The sequence below is a fragment of the Canis lupus genome, chromosome 6 (genome assembly GCF_003254725.2).
Source record: "Canis lupus dingo isolate Sandy chromosome 6, ASM325472v2, whole genome shotgun sequence".
NCBI classification, from domain to species: domain Eukaryota; kingdom Metazoa; phylum Chordata; class Mammalia; order Carnivora; family Canidae; genus Canis; species Canis lupus.
The window spans coordinates 23,674,641-23,700,954 of record NC_064248.1 but is presented as its reverse complement, the minus strand read 5'-3'; the positions used below and the strand labels follow the sequence as shown (position 1 = coordinate 23,700,954).

At 40.0% G+C, this 26,314-nt stretch overlaps 1 protein-coding gene across 10 annotated transcripts in view; it reads left to right on the top strand.

Annotated features, from left to right (window-relative positions):
* Nucleotides 1-26,314, top strand: part of LOC112640266 (phospholipid-transporting ATPase ABCA3-like) — a 198,259-nt gene that overhangs the window by 17,292 nt on the left and 154,653 nt on the right. For 9 of the 10 annotated variants that reach the window (XR_007411256.1, XR_007411255.1, XM_049111311.1 and 6 more), the window contains one exon: nucleotides 21,991-22,132. Coding sequence is in view for 8 of the 10 variants with exons in the window: in XM_049111311.1 (XP_048967268.1) it covers nucleotides 21,991-22,132 (142 nt within the window). In the remaining 2 variants the exon portion in view is untranslated. Of the gene's footprint in view, nucleotides 1-21,990; nucleotides 22,133-26,314 lie in introns of those variants that run through there. The other variant, XM_049111317.1, reaches the window with a different exon arrangement.

Below are 26,314 nucleotides of genomic sequence, written 5' to 3'. Positions count from 1 at the left end.
AAGAAAAATCACAATTTTGGGGGGAGTTCTGATTTATTTACAGAATCGTATTACATTATTCAAAGAGATCACAATTTATTTACCATTTCTGCTACTGGGCACTTTACATTTTTTACAGATTTTTTTTTTCTATTTTGCCAGCAAAACAGTGCTACTATGAAGGTTAGGTACTCTGGATGTATGTTTGGACATAAAATATCTGGGGCATGGTCACATCTTAAAATTTATTACATAATGGCAAATTGTTTTCTGAACTGATGACACCAATTCAGACTCCCAGCAACAGTGTCTGAGAGTTCTCGTTATCAAATTTAATATTTTCAGATGTTTATATTCACTAATTCCATGGGTGTGAATTAGCTAATTCCACAGGTGTGAAGTGGTATGTAACTTTGGCTTCAATTTCCAATTCCTTGGTTTCTAATGAGATTAGCATATGTCTGTCCATGTTTAAAGTGATGAATCATTCTTTAGTGAGGTATACATTTGGTCTTTCCCCCCAATTTTCTTTTTTTCCCCCCAACTTTCTATGGAAAAAATTTATTTTTCATATTAATTGACCAATTTCTTTGTATATGCTACATAGGAATCTCTTGTCTTTCATATGTGTTGTATATTTTTCGAGTTTGTGGCTTTTCTTTCAGTTTTTTTGTGATCAGATTTTCTTTTGATGATTAGATTTTTCTATTTTAAAGCAGCCAAGGTTTTAGTTATTTTTCTATGTTTTTTTTAAAAGATTTTATTTTAATTCTAGTTAGTTAACATACAGTGCTATATTACTTTCAGGTGTACAATATAGTGATTCATTAATTCCAGACATTATTCAGTGCTCATCAGGACAAGTGCTTTCTTTAATCTCCTTCACCTATTTCACCCATCCCCCTACTCACCTCCCCTCTGGTAACCATCAGTTTGTTCTCTATAATTAGAAGTCTGTTTCTTAATTTCTATCTCTCTATCTCTCTTTCTCATTTTTTTCCCTTTGTTTGCTTGTTTTGAAAAAAACCACAATATGAATGAGTAAGGACAATCAACTGACACAAACACTGAGATGAATCAAGGTTGGAATTTGATATAACAAAGATTTCAAAGGAGCCACCATAAAAAAAAAAAGTTTCAAAAACAACTAAAAGTTGTCTTGAAAGGAAAAAATAGAAAATCTTAGCAAAGACATAGAAGTTATAAACAAGAATTATAAACTTAAAAATACAATAACATAAAAGCTAGTTGAATGGCTGGATAGTAGAATGGACAGAACAGAGGATATGATACTGAAGAATAGTCAAAAAGGTGCAAGAAGTGTGCTTTGAAAACTACAAAGCACTGTTGAAAGAAATTACAGAAGACTTAAGTAAACGTGAAGACAGCCCAAGTTCATGAGTAGGAAGAGTTAAGATGTAGGAGAATTAGGGCACTCTAAGCTTGTCTTGTCCCTCTAATACAGTTAGATAGTTATCAAATAACTCTGAACACCCAGGAAAGCACTTAGAGATTTGAGAGAACAAAAACTGCAAATCTTTCTTTTTTGTATATTTTTTTATTGGAGTTTGATTTGCCAACATACAGCATAACACCAATGCTCATCCCGTCAGGTGCCCCCCTCAGTGCCTGTCACCCAGTCACCCCATCCCCCCGAAAGACTACAAGTAGAAAAGCCACCACCTTTTGGTACATAGGAGGTATGGAGACTTGAATTCAGGGAGAGAGAGCTGTGGATACGGTGGTACGAAGAAAGTATTACAACCAGTGAAATGCAAAATTGGAGCTTTTAGAAGTCTGCTACTAGGGGGGACGTGCCTAGCTTAAAGGTGCTCGGGTGGCAAAGTAGGGTGGAAGGCCAGGTGTGACACCTTGGTCTGAGGATCCCCTGAGTCATAAGAAAGAGTGGCAACTAAGTGCTGCATTGTTTCCAGGCATTAGGAGCATGAAAGCCAGCTGAGAACAGCGAGTCTAGGTGCCAGCTTTCTGTTCTGTGTTGCCATAAACTGTGAACCACTGGACAGTCATGATCCTGCGACCACTTTCCTGGGATAGGCCAGCAGGCAGCAAAAGTGTGGCAAGTTCTCCCCCAAAAGGAACAGTGAAAGTCCACGCCACAGAAGTCCCTAAAATTTGGTTTTGAAACTCAGTCATGCACCTGAGATAAAAAAAAAAAAAAAAGCTCTGACACAGGAAGGGTGAAGGCAGGGATCTGATGGAAACCAGGAAGATAAGAGTGATTGATTGCTCTTCTGTGAGGGTTCACTGAAAATTGGAAAGTGCAAACTTTCAGGTCTGAGGCTAGGAAGTGGGGCTTTGCCGTATTTATCCTACTCATCAGCGCTGAAAAATCTTCAGGGAGCAAAACAGCGCCATCTAGTGGAATCCAGAACTGCGTATACCAAGCCCTGCCTCCTTGTGCCCTGGAGGCACATTTCTTCTAGGGTAGGTCCACCTGAGTGAGCATCCGTGCAACAGGCCCTTACCCCAGAAGACAAGCACAAACAACTAGCTCACACAAAGTTTACTGATCATAGCGGGATGCAAAGCTTCAGCTCTAGGGGAAAATAGTATCTAGCCTCTTTTGTACTTTAATTTTTTTAATTATAGTTATTTCACTTATTTTCTTATTTTTTCAAGTTTTTCTATATATATATATATTTTTTTTTTTTTTTTTTACCTGAATTGTATTTAATTTTACTTTCCTGTGTTGGGACCTAGATTCTTTTAACAAGCAGACTAAAAATACACCCAGGATCTATTTTGTTGTTGTTGTTGTTGTTGTTGTTGTTTCTTTTTCTTTTCTTTTCTGGACAAAATGATGAGACAAAGAAATTCACTCCAAAAGAAAGAACAGGAGTAGGACTCATGGCAAGGAATTTAATCAATATAGATATAAGTAAGAAGTCTGAACTAGAATTTAAACGAGTATAAGGATAGTAGCTCGGCTTTTTTTTAAAAAGCATAAAAGACACTATGGAATCCCTTACCGCAGAGATATAAGAGCTAAAATCTAGTCAGGCCAAAGTTACAAATGCTATAACCAAGATGCAATCCCAAGTGGAGGCCATAAAAATGAGAAGAGAAGGCACTGGGTGGCTCAGTTGGTCAAGCATCTGCCTTCAGCTCAGGTCATGATCCTGGAGTCCCAAGATTAAGCTCCACATTGGGCTTCCTGCTCAGAGGAAAGCCCACTTCTCCTTCTCCCTCTGCACCTCCCCTTGCTTGCTCTTTCTCTCGCGCTCGCCCTTTCAAATAAATAAAATATTTTTTTAAAAAAACGAGGATGGATAAAGCAGAGGAGTGAATCAATGATATAGAAGATAAAATTATGGAAAATAATGAAGCTGAAAGAAGAGGGAAAGAAGGGTAATGGACCTTGACAACCATCAGGATAGAATGAACAGAACAGAGGATGAGGAGCCTGCTTCTCCCTCTGCCTATGTCTCTGTCTCTCACAAATAAATAAATAAATAAAATCTTTAAAAAACACACACACACAAGATCTGCCTCTATGCTGCATACCAGAGACTCATTTTTTTAATTTTTTAAAGATTTTTTTAAAATTTATTCATTCATGATAGACAGAGAGAAAGAGAGAGGGGGGCAGAGACACAGGCAGAGGGAGAAGCAGGCTCCATGCTGGGAGCCCAACGCGGGACTCAATCCCGGGACTCCAGGATCGCGCCCAGGGCCAAAGGCAGGCGCCAAACCGCTAAGCCACCCAGGGATCCCCAATTTTTTAAATATTTTATTTAAATTCAATTTGCCAACATACAGTATAATACCCAGTGCTCAATTCATCATTCGCCTTCCTTAATGTCCATCACCCATTTACCACACCCCCACACCCACTTCTCCTTTTATAACTCTTTGTTTCCCAGAGTTAGGAGTTTCTCATGATTTGTCTTCCTCTCTAATTTTTCCCCATTCCGTTTCCTTTTTTCCTTATGGTCCCTTTCACTATTTCTTATATTCCATATATGATTGAGACTATTTGATAATTATCTTTCTCTGATTGACTTATTTCACTCAGCATAATAATCTCCAGTACCATCAATGTCAAAGTAAATGGGGGCTATTCGTCCTTTCTGATGGCTGAGTAATATTCCATTGTGTGTGTGTGTGTGTGTGTGTGTGTGTGTATATCTTACATCTTCTTTGTCCATTCATCTGTCAAAGGACATAATGGCTCATTCCACAGTTTGACTATTTTGAACATTGCTGCTGTGAACATTGGGGTGCAGGTGTCCTGGCATTTTACTATAGCTGTATCTTTGGGGTAAATACCCAGTAGTGCAATTGCTGGATCATAGGGTAACTCTATTTTTAACTCTTTAAGGAAACTCCACACTGTTTTCCAGAGTGGCTGTACCAGCTTTCATTCCCACCAACAGTGCAAGAGGGTTCCCCTTATCCACATCCTCACCAACATTTGTTGTTTCCTGTCTTGTTAATTTTAGCCATTCTCATAGGAGTAAAGTGGTATCTCACTGTGGTTTTGATTTGTGTTTCCCTGATGGCAAGCAGTGTGGAGCATTTTTTTCATTTGCTTGTTGGCCATGTGTAGGTCGTCTTTGGTGAAATGTCTGTTCATGTCTTCTGCCTATTTCATGATTGGATTGTTTGTTTCTTTGCTGTTGAGTTCAATAAGTTCTTTGTAGATCTTGGATACTAGCCCTTTATCTGACATGTCGTTTGCAAATATCTTCTCCCATTCTGTAGGTTGTCTTTTAGTTTTGTTGACTGTTTCCTTTGCTGTGCAGAAACTGTTTATCTTAATGAAGTCCCAATAGTTCATTTTTGCTTCTGGAAGTTTCCCTTATCTTCATAGATGTATCTTGCAAGAAGTTGCTGTGGCTAAGTTCAAAAAGGGTGTTGCCTGTGTTCTCCTCTCGGACTTTGATGGATTCTTTTCTCACATTTAGATCTTTCAACCATTTTGAGTTTATCTTTGTGTATGGTATAAGCGATTGGCCTAGTTTCATTCTTCTGCATGTGGCTGTCCAATTTTCCCAGCACCGTTATTGAAGAGACTGTTCTTTTTCCAGTGGATAGTCTTTTGTGCTTTGTCGAATATTAGTTGAGCATAGAGTTGAGGGCCCATTTCTGGGTTCTCTAGTCTGTTCATTGATCTATGTGTCTTTTTGTGCCAGTACCACACTGTCTTGATGATCACAGCTTTGTAGTACAACCTGAAATCTGGCATAGTGGTGCCCCCAGCTATGGCTTTCTTTTTCAATATTCCCCTGGCTATTCAGTGTCTTTTCATTTCCACACAAATCTTAAGATTATTTGTTCCAACTCTCTGAAGAAAGTCCATGGTATTTTGATAAGGATTGCATTAAATGTGTAAATTGCCCTGGGTAGCATTGACATTTTCACAATATTAATTCTTCCAATCCACGAGCATGGAATATTTTTCTCTTTGTGTCTTCCTCAGTTTCTTTCAGAAGTGTTCTGTAGTTTTTAGGGTATAGATCCTTTACCTCTTTGGTTAGGTTTATTCCTAGATATCTTCTGCTTTTGGGTGCAATTGTAAATGGGATTGAGTCTTTAATTTCTCTTTCTTCTGTCCCATTGTTATTGTATAGAAATGCCACTGATTTCTGGGCATTGATTTTGTATCCTACCACATTGCCGAATTGCTGTATGAGTTCTAGCAATCTTGGGGTGGAGTCTTTTGGGTTTTCTATGTAGAGTATCATGTCATCTGCAAAGAGGGAGAGTTTGACTTCTTCTTTGCCAATTTGAATGCCTTTAATGTCTTTTTGTTGCCTGATTGCTGAGGGAGGCTAGGACTTCTACTACTATGTTGAATGGCAGTGGTGAGAGTGGACATCCCTGTCATGTTCCTGATCTTAGGGGAAAGGCTCCCAGTGTTTCCCCATTGAGAATGATATTTGCTGTGGGCTTTTTGTAGATGGTTCTTAAGATGCTGAGGAATGTTCCTTCTATCCCTACACTCTTCAGCGTTTTGATCAGGAATGGATGTTATATTCCATCAAATGCTTTCTCTGCATCTATTGAGAGGATCATATTGTTCTCGTTTTTTTTCTTGTTGATATGATCTATCACATTAATTGCTTTACAAGTGTTGAACCACCCTTGCATCCCGGGGATAAATCCCACTTAGTGGTGGTGAATAATCTTCTTAATGTACTGTTGGATCCTATTGGCTAGTATCTTGTTGAGAATTTTTGCATCTGTGTTCATCAGGGATATTGGTCTATAATTCGCCTTTTTGGTAGGGTCTTTATCTGGTTTTGGAATTAAGGTGATGCTGGCCTCATAGAATGAGTTGGGAAGTTCCCATCTCTTTCTATCTTTTGGAACAGCTTTAGTAGAAATAGGTATTGTTTCTTCTTTAAATGTTTCAAAGAATTCCCCCTGGGAAGCCATCTGGCCCTGGACTTTTGTCTTGGGAGGTTTTGGATGACTGCTTCAATTTCCTCCCTGGTTATCGGCCTGTTCAGGTTTTCTGTTTCTTCCTGTTCCAGTTTTGGGAGTTTGTGGTTTTCCAGAAATGCATCCATTTCTTCTAGATTGCCTAAGTTATTGACGTATAGCTACTTATAATATGTTTTTAAAATCATTTGTATTTCCTTGGTATTGGTGGTGATCTCCTTTTTCATTCATGATTTTATTTTTTTCTCTTTTGTTTTTAAGAAGGCTGGCTAATGGTTTATCTATCTTATTAATTCTTTCAAAGAACCAACTCCTGGTTTTGTTGATCTGTTCTACAGTTCTTCTGGTCTCTATTTCATTGTGTTCTGCTCGAATCTTTACTAACTCTCTTCTGCTGGGTGTAGGTTTTTTTGAAGAGTTTTTTATATTTATTTTATTATGATAGACATAGAGAGAGAGAGGGAGAGAGAGAGAAAGGCAGAGACACAGGAGGAGGGAGAAGCAGGCTCCATGCCGGGAGCCCGATGTGGGACTCCATCCCCAGACTCCAGGATCACGCACTGGGCCAAAGGCAGGCGCTAAACCGCTGAGCCACCAGGGATCCCCTGGGTGTAGGTTTTATTTTCTGTTCTTTCTCCAGTTCCTTTAGGTGCAAGGTAAGCTTCTGCATTTTGAGTTTTTTTCCAATTTGGGGGCGGTGCTTGCATTGTGATGTATTTCCCTCTCAGGACTGCTTTTGCTGTATCCCAAAGATTTTGAGTGGTTTTATCTTCATTAGTTTCCATGAGTCTTTTAAATTCTTCTCTAATTTCCTGGTTGACCCTTTCATCTTTTAGCAGGATGCTCTTTAACCTCCACTTGTTTGATTCTTCCAAATTTCTTCTTGTGATTGAGTTCAAGTTTCAAAGCATTATGGTCTGAAAATATGCAGGGGATAATCCCAATCTTTTGGTATCAGTTAAGGCCTGATTTGTGACCCAGATGGGGTCTATTCTGAGGAAAGTTCCATGTGCACTTGAGAAGAATGTGTATTCAGTTGCGTTTCAATGGAAAGTTCTGTAAATATCTGTGAAATCCAGCTGGTCCAGTGTATCATTTAAAGCTCCTGTTTCTTTGGTGATGTTGTGCTCAGAAAATCTGTCATTTGCAGAAAACGCTGTGTTGATTCCCCCAGTATTAGTATATTATTATCTAAGTATGTCTTTACTTTGGTCATTAATTGGTTGATATACTTGGCAGCTCCTACATTCGGGGCATAAATATTCATGATTGTTAGGTCCTCTTGTTGGATAGATTCTTTAAATATGATATAGTGTCCCTCTTCATTTCTTAGGTCTAAAATGAGTCTCTTGTAGACAGCAAATAGATGGGTCTTGCTTTTTTATCCAGTCTGATACCCTCTGTCTTTAGATGGGATCATTTAGCCCTTTCCCATTCAGAGTAACTATTGAAAGATATGAATTTAGTGTCATTGTAATTCCTATTTAGTCCCTGTTTCACTATTAAATGTCAAGGTGTTGAATGTTTTTTTTTGGGGGGGGGGACTTCTCTATCTCCTGATTGTGAATTCCTGTTTCCCTCCCCAGTTTAGGGGAATTCTCAGCTATGATTTGTTCAAATATCCTTTGTGGCCCTCTCTCCCTCTCAGTGTCTTCTGGAACCCCAGTTATACAGATTGTTCCTTCTCAGGCTATCATTTATTTCCCTTAGCCTTTTCTTCATGGTCTCTTAATTGTTTTTCCCTTTTTCTCCTCAGCTCCCTTCCTTACCATCATCTTGTCTTGTATGTCACTCACTCTTTCTTCCACCTCATTAACCCTAGCAGTTAGGACATCCAATTTGGATTGCATGTCATTTAATTTATTTTTAATTTGGCCTGATCAGATCTAAATTCTGCAGTAACAAAGTCTCTAGAGTCCTTTATGCTTTTTTCCAGAGCTATCAGTAGCTTTATAATTGTGCTTCTGAATCGACTCTGACATCGAATTGAAATCCATATTCTGTAACTCTGTGGCAGAGAGTACTGTTTCTTCCTTTTGTGGTGAATTGTTTCTTCTAGTCATTTTGTTCAGTGCAGTGTGGTTGTATGAGCAGGCTGAGTCAAAAATATCTACCGTGATCTAAGTAAATTTCACCCTAGATGATTCTGACAAGGTCAGAAACCAGAAAATTAAAAAGAAGATCAGAAAAAAATAAAACAAAAGGACCACTAAAATGGTAAACAAATTTTAAAACAAAGTAGTAAAAAATAAAAGGCCAAAAACCCCAAAGAAGTGGAAAAAGAAAAAGAATAAAAGAGAAAGTAAAGCAGAAAAAGAGAAAAAAGAAAAAAAGGGGAGGGGATCTGGGAGATGGTGATGGTAAGAGATGGTAGTGGAGAGAGAATGTAGTCTACCTGAGGGGTCGTAGAGGGTGATCCTCTTGGTTCTGAGTATATTTTGTTCTGTATATTAGAAGATGCTCAATCCCAAATTTATATAAACCAGCAATACTTATAGAAAGCTCCAACATTGACCACCAAAACATAAATGAGATAAAGGAGAGGGGCAGAATGGGAATGAAGAGAGAATATAATCCACAGAATGAAGATCCACAGAATGAAGCATCACAGTATTCCACTTGGTTCTGGGTATGTGCTGGTCATGTTTTAGAAGAACTCAATCACAAGAAGAAATTTGTGGTATTAACTTCTGCCATTGTAGAACAAAATGAGGCAGAGAAAACAAAAAACACAAAACAAAAAACCCGTATCTCCTATATTTCCCAAAATTAAATTTAATATGTTGAAGGGAATCCAGAAGTGAAAAATGTATCTAAGACATTTAACTGTAGAAATATGAAAGTCAAAAATGAAAAAACTTAAAAATAAAGAGCTGGTAAAATATTGTAGTTAAGGTGGGAAAAGAAAAAAGTATTGGAAATTTTTAGTCTGGTATAAAAAACAGTTGTAATGGAAAAAGGAGAAAAAAATATTTTAAAAGAGGGGGGCACCCTAGTTGTATATACCATATTCCCTCGATTTTCCCTTGGTCCTGGAGTTTTCCAGTGCTGCTTGGTCAAGAACTTGCTCTTCCCCTGTTCATCCAGCTGGTCTTCTGGAGGAGGGGTCTGCTGTGCTGATTCTCATGTGTCTGTGCCTAGGCAGAGATGCCCCACCCCTTGCTAGGTGCTGGGCTTTATGGGAGCTGTTTATCCTGTGAGGCCCCTGTTCCCTGGCAGCTGGCCTCTCCAAGGCACATGGTGAAACAAGGAGGGAAAAAAACAATGGTGGCAGCCAGGTTTCCAGCTCTGGAGTCAGCTCCATGGCGAGTAACTAATGCATTCTCCCAGCCCACACTGGCCTAGATGCTACCAGGCTGGTGCAGGTGAGCTGATCTGTACAGCTTGGGGGCACCTAGCAGCAGGAGAGTCCTCTCTGTGCTGTGCCCTTCCCAGTTCCTTTTATCCCAAGGGGAATGCAGGATCACCAGATTTGTCTGCTTGGGCGCCCTGGGATCCAGGGCCCTATGCTGCTGGAACTGTGCTCCCAGGGGCCACCTCTCCGAAGGGATAGGAAAACAGCCACCTCTGTCCAGATCTGTCCCGCCCAACCAACTGGCTTTCTCCCAAATGCCCTGGAAGGCTGTCACACTCCAGCCTTTTACTGATATCATACCGCAGTTTGCAGTGAGCTTCCCTCCAGGCGCCCCTCTTCTAATAGTGACCAGGAAATCTTAAGGCTTCACTGCCCATCCTGGGATTTTGCCCGATTTCTCTGCTAAGCACTTTTCCATCTGGGAAAAATCCAGTGTAGATTTTTAAAGTTCCCACTTCTCAAGGGCTGGACTTTCCTTCCCAGAGGCTTTCCCAGCTCTGCTTTAGCCCTGCTACTCACAATGCCCCTCCCCCACTTGATTCTTTCTTTCTTTTTTTTTTCTGCCTTCCTACCTTGTTAGAAGCGAAAACTTTTCTCTCGGTAGCGTTCCAGCTGTTCTGTCTTTAAATCTCAGGTCAAATTCATAGATGTTCAGGATGTTTTGAAAGTTATCTAGATAAGTTGGTGGGACCAGGTTTGTTGAGGACTCCCACTCTTCCGCTATCTTGCCCTGCCCTCCTTTTTTTTTTTTTTTTTCTTTTTGAATTGCCCTGCCCTCCTTGAGTTCAAGTTTCAAAACACTGTGGTCTGAAAATACGCAAGGAATTATCCCAATATTTTGGTATCAGGTGAGACCTGATTTGTGACCTAGTTTGTTATCTATTCTGGAGAAAGTTCCATGTGCACTTGAGAAGAATGTGTATTCTGCTGCATTAGGATGGAATGATCTGTATATATTTGTGAAATCCATTTGATTCTGTGTGTCATTCAGTGCCCTCCTTACTTTGGTGATCTTCTGCTTAGAATATCTGTCCTTTGCTGTGGTGCCATGTTGAAGTCTCCTACTAAAAATGTCTTATTACCCATGTGTCTCTTTTTAAAAAAAAAAAAAAGATTTTATTTATTTATTCATGAGAGGCCAAAACACAGGCAGAGGGAGAACCAGGCCTCATGTAGGGAGCCTGACATGGGATTCGATCCCAGGTCTCCAGGATCACGCCCTGGGCTGAAGGTGGCACTAAACCGCTGAGCCACCAGGGCTGCCCTCCATGTTTCTCTTTACTTTGGTTATTAACTGGTTGATATAATTGGCTGCTCCCACATTAGGGACATATATATTCATGATTGATAGGTCTTCTTGTTGGATAGACCCTTTAGTATGATACAGTGTCCCTCTTCATCTCTTTTTAGAGTCTGGTTTAAAATCTAATTTATCAGATATCACGATTGCTACCCCAGTTTTCTTTTGAAGACCATTTGCATGGTAAATGTTTCTCTGCCCCCTCATTTTCAGTCTGAAGGTGTCCTAAGGTCTGAAATGAGTTTCTTCTAGACAGCATATAGATCGGTCTTGCCTATTTATTCAGTCTGATACCCTGTGTCTTTTGACTGGATCATTTAGCCCATTCACATTCAGAGTAACTATTGAAAGATATGAATTTAGTGTCATTGTAATTCCTATTTAATCTCTGTTTGTGGATTATTTCTTTGGACTTCCTCTTTCTTTTACAGGTCCCCCTTGATCTTTCTTGCAGAGCTGGTTTGGTAGTCACATATTCTTTCAGTTTCTGCCTATCTTGGAAGCTCTTTATCTCTCCTATTCTGAATGACAGCTTTGCTGGATAAAGTATTCTTGGCTGCATGTTTTTCTCATTTAGTATCCTAAATATATCATGCCAGCCTTTCTGGTCTGCCAGGTCTCTGTGAATAGGTCTGCTGTTAATCTGATATTTCTCCCCATATAGATTAGGACTCTCTTGTCTCAAGCTGCTTTTAAGATGTTCTCTTTATCTCTGAAATTTGCAAGCTTCACTATTATATTTAGGGATTTTGATCAGTTTTTGTTGATTTTGAAGGGATCTTCTCTATCTCCTGGTTATGAATGCCTGTTTCCTTCTCCAGATTAGGGAAGTTTTCAGCTATTATTTGTTCAAAATACTTTCTGATCCTCTCTGTCTCTGCATACCCTCAGAATCCCAATAAGACGATTATTATTCTTTCTCAAACTATCACTTAATTCCCAGAGTTTCTCCTCATGGGCTCTTAGTTGTTTTTCTGTCTTTTCCTCAGCTTCCTTCCTTTATGTCAACTTGTCTTCTATGTCATTCACTCTCTCTTCTGCCTTCTACCCTAGCTGTCAGAACATCCAGTTTAGACTGCATCTTAGTTAAGGCATTTTTAATTTTGGCTTGATTATATCTCAGTTCTGCAGTAAGAGAATCTTTTATGCTTTTTTCAAGAGCTACCAGTAACTTTATAATTGTACCCCTGAATTGTACCTCTGACATGCTACTTAAATCTATATCCATTAGATCTGTGGCAGAGATTATTACTTCTGGTTCTTTCTTTTATGGTGAATTCTTCCTTCTGGTCATTTTGTCCAGTGCAGAATGGCTGTATGAACAGTAGCAGAGTCAAAAATATCAACCATAACAAGAGACTTATTTTAGACCTAAAAGAACCAAGAATAGCCATACTTTTATCAGAAAAGCTAGATTTTAAACCAAAGACTCAAGACATGAAGAAGGGCATTAAGAAATCTGTTTATTAAGAAGATATAACAATTTTAAATATTTGTGCCCTCAACTTGGAGACATCCAAATATATAATAAACATTAAAAAATTTGTTGATAATAATATAATGATTGTAGGGATTTTAACTCCCCACTCATAGCAGTGGACAGATCATCAAAGCAGAAAATCAGGGCGGCCCGGGTGGCTCAGTGGTTTGGCGCCTGCCTGCAGCCCAGGAACTGATCCTGGAGACCCGGGATCAAGTCCCGTGTAAGGCTCCCTGCAAGGAGTCTGCTTCTCCCTCTGCCTATGTCTCTATGTCTCTCTCTGTCTCTCTCTGGCTCTGTCTCATGAATAAATAAATAAAATCTTAAAACAAACAAAAAAACAAAGCAGAAACTCAACAAGGAAACAATGGCTTTGAATTACACACTGGACCAGATGGACTTAACATTTATTCAGAGTATTTTATCCTAAAGCAGTAGAGTACACTTCTTTTCAAGTGCACATGAAACATTCTCCAGAATAGGTTACATACTAAGTCACAGTTCAGCCCTCAACTGGTACAAAAAGATGGAGATCATACCAGGATTAATTTCAACCACAGCACTATAAAACTGGAAGTCAACAACAGAAAAAATTTGGAAAGATCACAAATACATGGAGATTACTGAAGAATGAATGGGTTAACCAGAAAATTAAAGAAGAATTCAAAAAATACATGGAAGCAAATGAAAACACAATAGTTCAAGATCATTCAGATGCAGCAAAGGCAATCCTAAGGGAGATGTATATTTCAGGCCTACCTCAAGAATCAAGAAAAATCTCAATACATAACCTAACCTTACATTTATTTATTTTTTTTTAATTTTTATTTATTTATGATAGTCACAGAGAGAGAAAGAGAGAGAGGCAGAGACATAGGCAGAGGGAGAAGCAGGCTCCATGCACCGGGAGCCTGATGTGGGATTCGATCCCGGGTCTCCAGGATCGCGCCCTGGGCCAAAGGCAGGCGCCAAACCGCTGCGCCACCCAGGGATCCCCTAACCTTACATTTAAAGGAGCTAGAAAAGGAACAGTAATAAAGCCTAATGCCAGCAGAAGGGAAATAATAAAGATAAGAGCATAAGTAAGTGCTACATAAACAACAACAACAACAAAAAACAATAGAACGAAGTAGTGAAACTAATTAGCTGGTTCTTCAAAAGAATTAATAAAATTGATAAACTGCTAGTCAGAAGAAAAGAGAAAGGACTCAAATCGATAAAATCACAAATAAAAGAGATAAACATAGAAATAAAAAATTACGAGACAATACTGTGAAAAAATATATGCCAACAAACTAGACAACCTGGAAGAAATGGACAAATTCCTAGAAACCTACAAACTACAAAAACTGAAACAGGAAGAAATTGAATAGACCCATAACCAGCAAAGAAATTAAATAAGTAACCAAAAATCTCCTAACAAGTCAAAGTCCAGGGCTGGATGGATTTCCAGGAGAATTCTACAGACATTTAAGGAAGAGTGAGTACCTATTTTCTTCAAAGTGTTCCAAAAAATAGAAATGGAAGGAAAACTTCCAAACTCATTCTAAGAAGCCAGAATTACCTAGATTCCAAAACTAGATAAATACACTAAGAAGGAGAATTAGAGGCCAACATCCCTGATGAACATGGATGCAAAAATTCTCAATAAAATTCTAGCAAATTGAATTCAACAGTACATTAAAAGAATTACTCACCATAATCAAGTGGGATTTGTTCCTGGTGTGCAGGGCTGGTTCAACATTTGCAAATCAATCAACACGATACACCATATTAATAGAAGAAATGATAAGAACCAAATGATCCTCTCAATAGATGCAAAAAAAAAAAGCATTTGAGAAATATAGCATCCTTTAGGGATAGATGTAACATACCTCAACATCATAAAGGCCATACACAAAAGAACTACAGCTAATATTCTCAGTGGGAGAAAACTGAGAGCATTTTCCCTATGGTCAAGAACAAGACAAGGATGTCCACTCTCACCATTACTATTTAATATAGTACTGGAAGTCTTAGCCTCAGCAATCAAACAACAAAAAGAAATAAAAGACATCCAAATCAGCAAAGAAGTCAAACTCAGTATTACTATTTGCAGACATGATGTTCCATATAGAAAACCTGAAAGACTCCACCAAAAAATTGCTAGAATTCATACATGAATTCAGCATAGTGCAGGATACAAAATCAATGTGCAGAAATCTGTTGCATTTCTATACACCAAAAACAAAGCAGCGGAAAATAAAGGAATTGATCCTGTTTGCAATTACACCAAAAACAATAAGATACCTAGGAATAAATCTAACCAAAGAAGTAAAAGATCTGTATTCTGAAAGCTATAGAACACTTATGAAAGAAATTGAAGAGGAAGAAATGGAAAAGCATTCCATGCTCATGGATTGGAAGGGCACTTATTGTTAAAATGTCTATGCTACCCAAAGCAATCTACACATTCAGTGCAATCCCTATCAAAATACCACTAGCATTTTTCACAGAGCTAGCACAAACCGTCCTAAAAATTTGCATGGAACTAGAAAAAGACCCCAATAGCTAAAGTGATATAAAAAAAGAAAAAACTGGAGGCATCATGATTCTGGATTCTCAAGCTATATTACAAAGCTATAATCATCAAAACAATATTGTACTGGCATAAAAACAGACACATAGACCAACGAAGCAGAATAGTGAACCCAGAAATGGGCCTACAACTATATGGTTAACTAATCTTCAACAAAGTGGGAAAGAAACCTCACACCAGTGAGAATGGGGAAAATTAACAAGGCAGGAAACCACAAATGTTGGAGAGGATGCGGAGAAAAGGGAACCCTCTTACACTGTTGGTGGGAATGTGAACTGGTGCAGCCACTCTGGAAACCTGTGTGGAGGTTCCTCAAAGAGTTAAAAATAGATCTGCCCTACGACCCAGCAATTGCACTGCTGGGGATTTACCCCAAAGATACAGATGCAACGAAATGCCGGGACACCTGCACCCCGATGTTTCTAGCAGCAATGTCCACAATAGCCAAACTGTGGAAGGAGCCTCGGTGTCCATCAAAAGATGAATGGATAAAGAAGATGTGGTTTATGTATACAATGGAATATTACTCAGCCATTAGAAATGACAAATACCCACCATTTGCTTCAACGTGGATGGAACTGGAGGGTGTTATGCTGAGTGAAGTAAGTCAATTGGAGAAGGACAGTGTATGTTCTCATTCATTTGGGGAATATAAATAATAGTGAAAGGGAATATAAGGGAAGGGAGAAGAAATGTGCGGGAAATATCAGAAAGGGAGACAGAACATAGACTCCTAACTCTGGGAAACGAACTGGGGCTGGTGGGAGGGGAGGAGGGCAGGGGGTGGGGGTGAATGGATGACGGGCACTGAGGGGAACACTTGACGGGATGAGCACTGGGTGTTATTCTGTATGTCGGTAAATTGAACACCCAATAAAAATTAATTTATTAAAAAAAAGAAGATGTGGTTTATGTATACAGTGGAATATTACTCAGCCATTAGAAATGACAAATACCCACTATATGCTTCGATGTGGATGGAACTGGAGGGTATTATGCTGAGTGAAATAAGTCAATTGGAGAAGGACAAACATTATATGGTCTCATTCATTTGGGGAATATAAATAATAGTGAAAGGGAATAGAGGGGAAGGGAGAAGAAATGGGTAGGAAATATCAGAAAGGGAGACAGAATATGGAAGACTCCTAACTCTGGGAAATGAACTAGGGGTGGTGGAAGGGGAGGAGGGCAGGGGGGGTGGGGGTGACTGGGTGGCGGGAACTGAGGGGGGCACTTGACGGGATGAGCACTGGGTGTTATTCTGTATGTTTGCAAACTGAACACCAATAAAAAATAAACTTATTATTAAAAGAAAAAAAACTGGGAAAGAATATCCACATATTTTATATAGGAAAGGAAATGATTGTAAAAAAAATTAAAAGGAAGCCTACAGAATGGGAGAAGATATTTGCAAACAACACATCTGATAAAGGATTAGTATCCAAAATCTACATAGGAATTACCAAACTCAACACCCAAAAAACAAATAACCCAGTTAAGAAATGGACAGAAGACATGAATAGAGAGGGCAGGGCAAGATGGTGGAAGATGGCAGGGGAAGATGGTAGGATCCCAAAGTCACCTGTCCCCACCAACTTACCTAGATAACTTTCAAATCATCCTGTAAACCTACAAATTCGGCCTGAGATTTAAAGAGAGAACAGCTGGAATGCTATAGTGAGAAGAGTTCACACTTCTATCAAGGTAGGAAGACAGAAAAATAAATAAGTATCCAGTGGGGGATACTTGATATCCTCGAGGAGCCAGGCTAAGGCTGGGTGGCAAGTGTCTCCAGGACAGGAAAGCTCAGGAAAAGCCCAGTCCCCGAGAAGCAGGGACTTTACCAATCTTTCCAGATGGAAAGGTGCTCACAGGGAACTCGGGCAGGATCCCAGGAGGGGTGGTGGAGACCCCAGGTCCCCGGGGTCACTAACAGAAGTAGTGTGCCCCAGGGGAGAGCACACCACGCCCCAGGCCAAGCTCCCTAAAGGGCTGGAGCGTGCGCCTGGTGGGGCCCCAGAAACAGCTCAGGCTGCGGCTCCTCGCAGAGGGGACTGTGCAGCCACAGGAGCGTGATTTCAGCAGTGCATGCCCCGGAGCCCAGGGTGCCGGGGAACACAGCCCAGGATCCGGCAGCTCCCGTTGGGACAGGCGGAGGCCAGGAGGACACAGGACAGCGCGGATGCTCCTGCCACCAGGCGCCCCCAAGCTGTGCAGATCAACGCCCCATGCCCCCAGAGCATCCAGGCCCCTGTGGACTGGGAGACTGCAGTAGTTACTGCCAGAGCTGAATCCAGGGCTGGAGAGCTGGCCTCTGCCAGTCTTGTTCCTTGCTGTGTCACCTTGTGCCTGGGGCAGAGCGGGGCCGACAAGGAACAGGGGCCTCACAAGATAAACAGCTCCCACTGAGCGTGCACCTGGTAGGGAGCAAGGCAGCTCCCCCAGATGCACACACCTGAGAATCAGCACAGCAGGCCCCTCCCCCAGAAGACCAGCTGGAAGGACGGGAAGAGCAGTTCTTGACCGAGCAGCGCTGGAAAGCTCCAGGGGAAGTCGAGGGACTTACAGTATATAGAATCAGAGGATACCCCTCCTTGTTTTTGTTTTGTTTTGTTTCTGTTTTGTTTTTGTTTTTTGTTCTTTGTTTCCCCCCTTTTTTTCCTCTTTTTTCCATTCCTTTTTCTAGTACAACTTGTTTTTAGCCACTCTTCACTGAGAAAAATGACTAGAAGGAAGAACTCACAACAAAAAAAAAAGAATCAGAAACAGTACTCTCTGCCATCGAGTTACAGAATTTGGATTACAATTGTCAGAAAGCCAAATGAGAAGCACAATTATAAAGCTACTGGTGGCTCTAGAAAACATAAAGGATTCAAGAGACTTCATGACTGCAGAATTTAGATCTAATCAGGCCAAAATTAAAAATCAATTAAATGAGATACAATCCAAACTGGAGGTCCTAACAACGAGGGTTAATGAGGTAGAAGAAAGAGTGAGTGACATAGAAGACAAGTTGATGGCAAGGAAGGAAGCTGAGGAAAAAAGAAAAACAATTAAAAGATCGTGAGGATAGGTTAAGGGAAATAAATGACAGCCTCAGAAGAAAAAATCTATGTTTAATTGGGGTTCCAGAGGGCGCTGAAAGGGACAGAGGACCAGAAAGTGTATTTGAACAAATGATAGCTGAGAACTTCCCTAACTTGGGGAGGGAAACAGGCATTCAGATCCAGGAGATAGATTACCCCCCCAAAAATCAATAAAACCCATTCAACACCCCGACATTTCATAGTGAAACTTGCAAATTCCAAAGATAAAGAGAAGATCCTTAAAGCAGCAGAAGACAAAAAAATCCCTAACTTATATGGGGAGAAGTATTAGGTTAACAGGAGACCTCTCCACAGTGACCTGGCAGCCTAGAAAGGGCTGGCAGGATATATTCAGGGTCCTAAATGAGAAGAACATACAGCCAAGAATACTCTATCCAGCAAGGCTGTCATTCAGAATAGAAGGAGAGATTAAAAAAAAGAAGAAGAGATAAAGAGCTTCCAAGATAGGCAGAAACTGAAAGAATGTGACCACCAAACCAGCTCTGCAAGAAATATTAAGGGGGACTCTATAAAAGAAAGAGGATGCCCAAAGAAATAATCCACAAAAACAGGGACTGAATAGGTATTATGATGACACTAAGTTCGTATCTTTCAATAGTAACTCTGAATGTGAATGGGCTTAATGATCTCATCAAAAGATGCAGGGTTTCAGACTGGATAAAAAAGCAAGGCCCATCTATTTGCTGTCTACAAGAGCATTTTAGACCTAAGGGCACCTACAGCCTGAAAATGAAAGGTTGGAGAACCATTTACCATTCAGATGGTCCTCAAAAGAAAGCAGAGGTAGCCATCCTCATATCAGATAAATTAAAGTTTATCCCAAAGACTGTAGTAAGAGATGAAGAGGGACACTATATCATGCTTATAGGATCTATCCAACAAGAGGACCTAACAATAATGAATATTTATGCCTCGAATGTGGGAGCTGCCAAGTATACCAATCAATTAATAACCAAACTAAAGACATACTTAGATAATAATACACTAATACTGGGAAACTTCAACACGGCACTTTCTGCAAATGACAGATCTTATAAGCATAACATCTCCAAAGAAACAAGAGCTTTAAATGATACACTGGACCAGATGGGATTTCATAGATATTTTTAGAACTTTCCATCCAAACACAACTGAATACACACATTCTTCTCAGGTGCACATGGAACTTTCTCCAGAATAGACCACATACTGGGTCACAAATCAGGTCTTAACCGATACCAAAAGATTGGGATTATCCCCTGAATATTTTCAGACCATAATGCTTTGAAAATAGAACTCAATCACAAGAAGAAATTTGGAAGAAATCCAAACAAGTGGAGGTTAAAGAGCATCCTGCTAAAAGATGAAAGGGGGGATCCCTGGGTGGCGCAGCAGTTTAGCGCCTACCTTTGGCCCAGGGCGTGATCCTGGAGATCTGGGATGGAGTCCCACGTCGGGCTCCCAGTGCGTGGAGCCTGCTTCTCCCTCTGCCTATGTCTCTGCCTCTCTCTCTCTCTCTCTCTCTCTCTCTCTCTGTGACTATCATAAATAAAAATTTTTAAAAAAAGATGAAAGGGTCAACCAGGAAATTAGAGGAGATTCCTCAAAATGCTAAAAATAAAACTACCCTATAATTTAGTAATTGAGCTACTAGGTATTTACCCAAAGGATACAAAAATAAATATTCAAAGGGATACATGCATCTTGATGTTTATACTATGGAGAGAGCCCAAGTGTCCATCAACTGATGAAATGATAAAGTGATGTGATATATAGATAGATATAGATACAGATATAGATATAGATGGGTATCTATATCTATACACACACACATGCATGCACATGATGGAATATTGCTCAGCTTTCAAAAAGAATGAATCTTCCATTTGCAATGACATGGATGAAGCCAGGATGTTATGCTAGGTGAAATAAATCCATCAGAGAAAGACAAATACCATATGATCTCACTCATATGTGGAATTTAAGAAAACAGGTGAACATATGGGAAGGAGGGGAGCAAAGGAGAAAGGGAAACAAGCCATATAAGATTTCTTAAGGACAAACAGTGTTGATGGAGGGAGATGGGTGGGCAATGTGCTAGATGGATGACAGGTATTAAGGAAAGCCCTTGTTATGATGATGACCACTGGGTGTTGTATGTAAGTATTTCCTTTGCTCTGCAGAAGCTTTTATCTTGATGAAACCCAAATAGTTCACTTTTGCTTTTGTTTCCCTTGCCTCCAGTGATGTGTCTAGCAAGAAGTTGCTATAGCCAAGGTGAAGAGGTTGTTGCCTGTGTTCTCCTCAAGGATTTTGGTGGTATCCTGTCTCACATTGAGGTCTTTCATACATTTTGAACTTATTTTTGTGTATGGTGTAAGAAAGTGGTCTGGTTTCATTCTTCTGCATGTGGCTATCCAGTTTTCCCAACCCCATTTGTTTCCCATTTGTCGAAGAGACTGTCTTTTTTTCCATTGGATATTCTTTCTTGCTTTGTCAAAGATTAATTGATCATTTATTTGTGAGCTTAAGTTTCTTTTTGAGCCGTAGATCTACTTCACTCTACTCTTTGATGCTGTAGGTACATTTCTGCTTTTTAGTCATCTCCATATAATACTAATAAAGGGCCCTAGAGGCAAACTTTAGAGACAGGGATTGAAGGGAGAAGAAACTTGAGCTTCCCTATTGGCTTTTGGTCTGCTTTAATTGCTATAAAAGACCTTCCAGCATCGCTTCTTTATTTTGGCAGTAGTACTTTTTTCCACTGGAAGCAGCCAAATGCAGTTTGCAGATTACCTGACACTTTTTAAAAGCAGCCTCATCACCCCCTCTGAAAGACTGGACAACTGGAGCTCCTCCTCAGAAGTGTATATATCCCAGTCCCAAAGACCCTTTCTTAAGCAGTAAGACAGAACACTAGCTGACCAGTGCCACTTTCTTGGAGGTTTGGTTTTCAGCCCCACAGGATCTCTCCTCTAAGCTTATAATTTTTAATAATTCCAAACTCTTGCTTTTACTTCCTTAGTTCTAGGGCTGGTGGCTGCTTCCTGCTGTGGCTACCTGATACCTTAGAATTCCTTTCCTTTTTAGTTACCTAGTATGATCAGTGTGATTTCTGTTTTCTGACTGTAGCTTGAACATATATGTATGTCTCTGTTGTGTACAGATTCTGCAATTTGTGCCATTTCCCGTGTCTGAGCAATTCGGTTGATTCCCATATATTCCTACGACAAATAATGTTACAACAAACTTGTGCATGTCTCCTTTATATGGTTGAAGGTGGATTTTCCAAGTCTGTTCTTGGAAGTAGGATTGCTGAATCAAACCAAAAATGCATATGTAGTTTTATTAAACATTGCTGGGTTCTCCATTATAGTTGTGCCATTTTGCATTCTACAACCAGTGTATTAAAGTGCCTATCCACAGGTTCACTGACAGAGCATGTTGTTAAACTCTAGATTTCTCCAGTATAATGGGTAAGACATGTATCTGTAATTTAATTTGCATTTATTTCATTGTAGGACATGGAAAAGCTTTTCATATATTTATGGGCCATATTATGTATCTCCTTTTTGTGAACTATCTATATTCTGAGAGGACTTTAGATCTTGTTATAATCAGAGGACTTAGGCTGTGCCTTCAGTCACTATCATTTCCAGGTGTTCAGAATCATTGTACATCAGATGAGTCTCATCTTTGAAACTACATGTTTTCCCATCTGGACTTAATTTATCTTTTTTTTAAAATGTGTAGTTCAGTTTTATATGGATTTAAGCATGATTTGTTTCCTATCACTACTTCTAGGTAGAGTATCATCTGCGTTTTGTTAGGATACAGAGAACTTTGATGTGGCCAGACAGGACAGGCTGGCAGACATCCCTACTCTTTCCTGCTTATCCCACTCTAGGACCCAGGAACGTAAATTATGATGATGGAGGAGATCCTGGTGAGCAAATAATTAAACATGCTTATTTTATTATCTCAGTTGCATATAATCTATACATGTGGCTATATGTGTATTTTATAGATGTATATACCCATGTATATGTATATGTTCTTAACTTGTAATTTTTTAAGTTAAATTTATATTTTATCAAAACTAGTTTTAATCCTATACATTAGTTGTGATTTAGTGTTTTGCTTTCCAAATACAAACACCTTCATTTATCAATATTATTTGACTATTCTTGTGTGTGTGTGTGTATAATTTTAATGATTTGATCTAAAAGTTTTAAAATTGTGATGGTAATTTTTAATTCAGATTTTTATTTTGAAAATTATCTTACATGAAAAACCCTTAGTGTGGAATTTGGATTTACCAACTATTGAGATTTTTATCTTTAGCAAATATTTAATAGAAGAAAAAAGCTATGCACATTCTAGCAGAAGGAACAAAAGTTGGGAACAGCATAAAATCAGTAAAACAATAGATGAACCTATTAGACGGTCATTAAAAAATAATCTTTACAAAGTCTACTAAGAAGGAATTTAAGCTTAAGGATTAAGCTGAATCTACACATACGTGTATTTAGTTAGTTGGGGATGAGTGGGGATTATTCCAGGCAGTGGAAGTAAATCATGAACACATATGGGACAGGATGCCACATTCAGGGAACCACGTGGGCCTTTTGTTTGCTTTCCTTATTTATATAGCTAGAATAGAGAATGCATATGAAGCTGTTAGAAATCAAGCTAGCAAGCAAAAAGGTCTTTAAGGACCTGGTGTGTAGGTGAAGCAGTATGAATTTTTTTCCTGAAAGTTATGAGTGACACAGCCAAATAATATTTACCATGAATAGAAGAAATGATTTAAATACGGTAGTGGATGGGGGATCCCTGGGTGGTGCAGCGATTTGGCGCCTGCCTTTGGCCCAGGGCGCGATCCTGGAGGCCTGGGATCGAGTCCCACGTCGGGCTCCCGGTGCATGGAGCCTGCTTCTCCCTCTGCCTGTGTCTCTGCCTCTCTCTCTCTCTCTCTCTCTCTCTCTCTCTCTGTGACTATCATAAATAAATAAATAAAAAAATACGGTAGTGGATGCATATCTCCAAGTGATAGCACTCATAGTTTATCTTTGATTTTTGTTGTATACTGTTGCTGAACAAATAAGACTGTGGCCTATGTTTCCAAACTGTATAATAATAATTTAGATAGAGGGGGCAAGATGGCAGAATAGTAGGGTCCCCAAGTCACCTGTCTCCACCAAACTACCTAGATAACTTTCAAATCATCCTGAAAACCTACGAATTCAGCTTGAGATTTAAAGAGAGAACAGCTGGAATGCTACAGTGAGAAGAGTTCACGCTTCTATCAAGGTAGGAAGACAAAAAATAAATAAAAGGCATCCAAGTGGGAGGGGCCCCACGAGGAGCAAGCTAAGGCCCCACTGCGAGTGCCCCCAGGACAGGAAAGCCCCGGCCAGAGAAGCAGGAGCTTCACCAATCATCCTCCAGGAAAGGTGCTTGCAGGGAGTTGGAGCAGGAGCCCAGGAGGGGCGGGGATGCCTTCAGACTTCCAGAGGCACTAACAGAGGACCAGCGCCCCGGGGGAGAGAGCGCCACACACCGGGGCCAAGCTCCCTAAAGGGCTGCAGCGTGCAGCGCAGCGCGCACGAGCTAGACGGAGCAGCTGGGAGGCGGCTCTGAGCGGAGGGGGCTGCGCAGCCTGGGAGCGGGATTCCAGCAGCACAGGCCTGGGAGCCCAGGGCGCCGGGGGACGCAGCCCAGGATCCGGTGCTCCCCGGGACAGGAGAGGCCAGGAGGGCACAGGACAGCAAGGATGCTCCTGCCACTGGGTGGCCCCAAGCTGTGCAGATCGGTGCCCCCGCCCCCGGAGCATCCAGGCCCCTGCAGACTGGGAGGTGGACTGGGAGCTGCCTTAGTACTGCGGGAGCGGACTCCAGGGCTGAAGAGCTGGCTGCAGCCACTGTTGTTGTTCCTCCTGGGGCCTCGCAGGATAAACAACCCACAGTGAGCCTCACAATGGCCTCACAGGATAAACAGGATAAACAGTTGTTAAATGGGATAAACAACTCCCACTGAGCCATGCACCAGGCAGAGGGCTGAGCAGCTGCCCCAGGTGCTCACACCTGAGAATCAGCACAGCAGGCCCCTCCGCCAGAAGACCAGCTAGATGGGCAGGGGAAAAGCAAGTTATTGACCAAGCAGCACTGGAAAGTTCCAGAGGAAGTCGAGGGATTTACAGTATATAGAATCAGAGGATACTCCCCCTACTTTTTGTTTTGTTTGCTTCCCCCCCCCCATTTTTTTTCTTTTCTTCTCTCTTTTTTCTTCTTCTTTTCTTCTCTCTCTTCTCTCTTTTTCTCCTTTTCCCAATACAACTTGTTTTTGGCCACTCTGCACTGAGCAAAATGACGAGAAGGAAAAACTCACCTCAAAAGAAAGAATCGGAAACGGTCCTCTCTCCCACAGAGTTACAAAATTTGGATTACAATTCAATGTCAGAAAGCCAATTCAGAAGCACAATTATAAGGCTACTGGTGGCTCTAGAAAAAAGCATAAAGGACTCAAGAGACTTCATGACTGCAGAATTTAGATCTAATCAGGCAGAAATCAATTAAATGAGGTGCAATCCAAACTAGAGGTCCTAACGATGAGGGTTAACAAGGTAGAAGAACGAGTGACTGACATAGAGGACGAGTTGATGGCAAAGAGGGAAACTGAGAAAAAAAGAGAAAACAATTAAAAGATCATGAGCATAGATTAAGGGAATTAAATAACAGCCTAAGAAAGAAAAATCTACATTTAATTGGGGTTCCTGAGGGCGCCGAAAGGGATAGAGGTCCAGAATATGTATTTGAACAAATCATAGCTGAAAACTTTCCTAATCTGGGACATCTAATCTGTCCATTGAAAGATGAATAGATAAAGAAGATGTGGTATATGTATACAATGGAATATTACTCGGCCATTAGAAACGACAAATACCCACCATTTGCTTCGACGTGAATGGAACTGGAGGGTATTATGCTGAGTGAAATAAGTCAATCGGAGAAGGACAAACATTATATGTTCTCATTCATTTGGGGAATATAAATAATAGTGAAAGGGAATAAAGGGGAAAGAAAAAATGAGTGGGAAATATCAGAAAGGGAGACAGAACATGAAAGACTCCTAACTCTGGGAAACGAACAAGGGGTGATAGAAAGGGAGGTGGGTGGGGGGTGGGGGTGACTGGGTGACGGGCGCTGAGGGGGGCACTTGATGGGATGAGCACTGGGTGTTATGCTATATGTTGGCAAATTAAACTCCAATAAAAAATAAATAAAATAATAATTTAGATAATTGATCAAGATATTTCAGAAAATGAATTTTTCAGATGTTGGGATTTTATTTTTGTCATTTCACTTCTCAACTTCAAATAGCATATTACTTGAGAACAGGTAATATATACCCTTAGATTTCCTTAATACCACATTATTTGGGGGGAATGTTAGAGAAGGGAGGATGAAGGACTGAATCCTTGGTAAACAAAGGAAGACACGGGTACAAAGACTAAGAAGGATTGGCAAGGAAGTGAATAGAAAATTGAGGTAATCTATTATGTGAATCAAGGGAGGAATAGAAAACTATGCTTAACCTTTCAGTTATATTAACCACAGATGAACCTTTATGATATTTTAAAATTTGAAACAACAATCCTTTTTCAGAACACAGTTTCAAATAATGTAACACACATTTTATTTATATATCTATTTAAAGATTTATATTTATTCAGGAGTTTGATGTATTTTCAGATACATTGCTGGTTCTAAATTTTGCAAGTATCTTTTTCCAAATTTTGGTTTTATCTATGCTGTCCTTTATTGAGCAGAAATCTTTAATTTGATATAATTTATTGTTTGGGGGCCACATGGTCTTTTTCTGGATTTTCATTTAAGAAGTCCATCTCTACTCATAAATTCAAAAATATCCTTCTACTATTTCCTCTTTATGGTTTTTCCTTCTATGATTTGGTTGTTAATCCATGAGGAAGGAGTTCACATTTGTGTGTAGTTTGGGCTAGGGATTCAATATCATTTTTTACTGCAGAGAGGAAAACAATTTTCCCAAAACTATTTAAAATAATCTGTCCTAAAATTTTCTCTTCTTTTCCTACTAGTCTAACTAC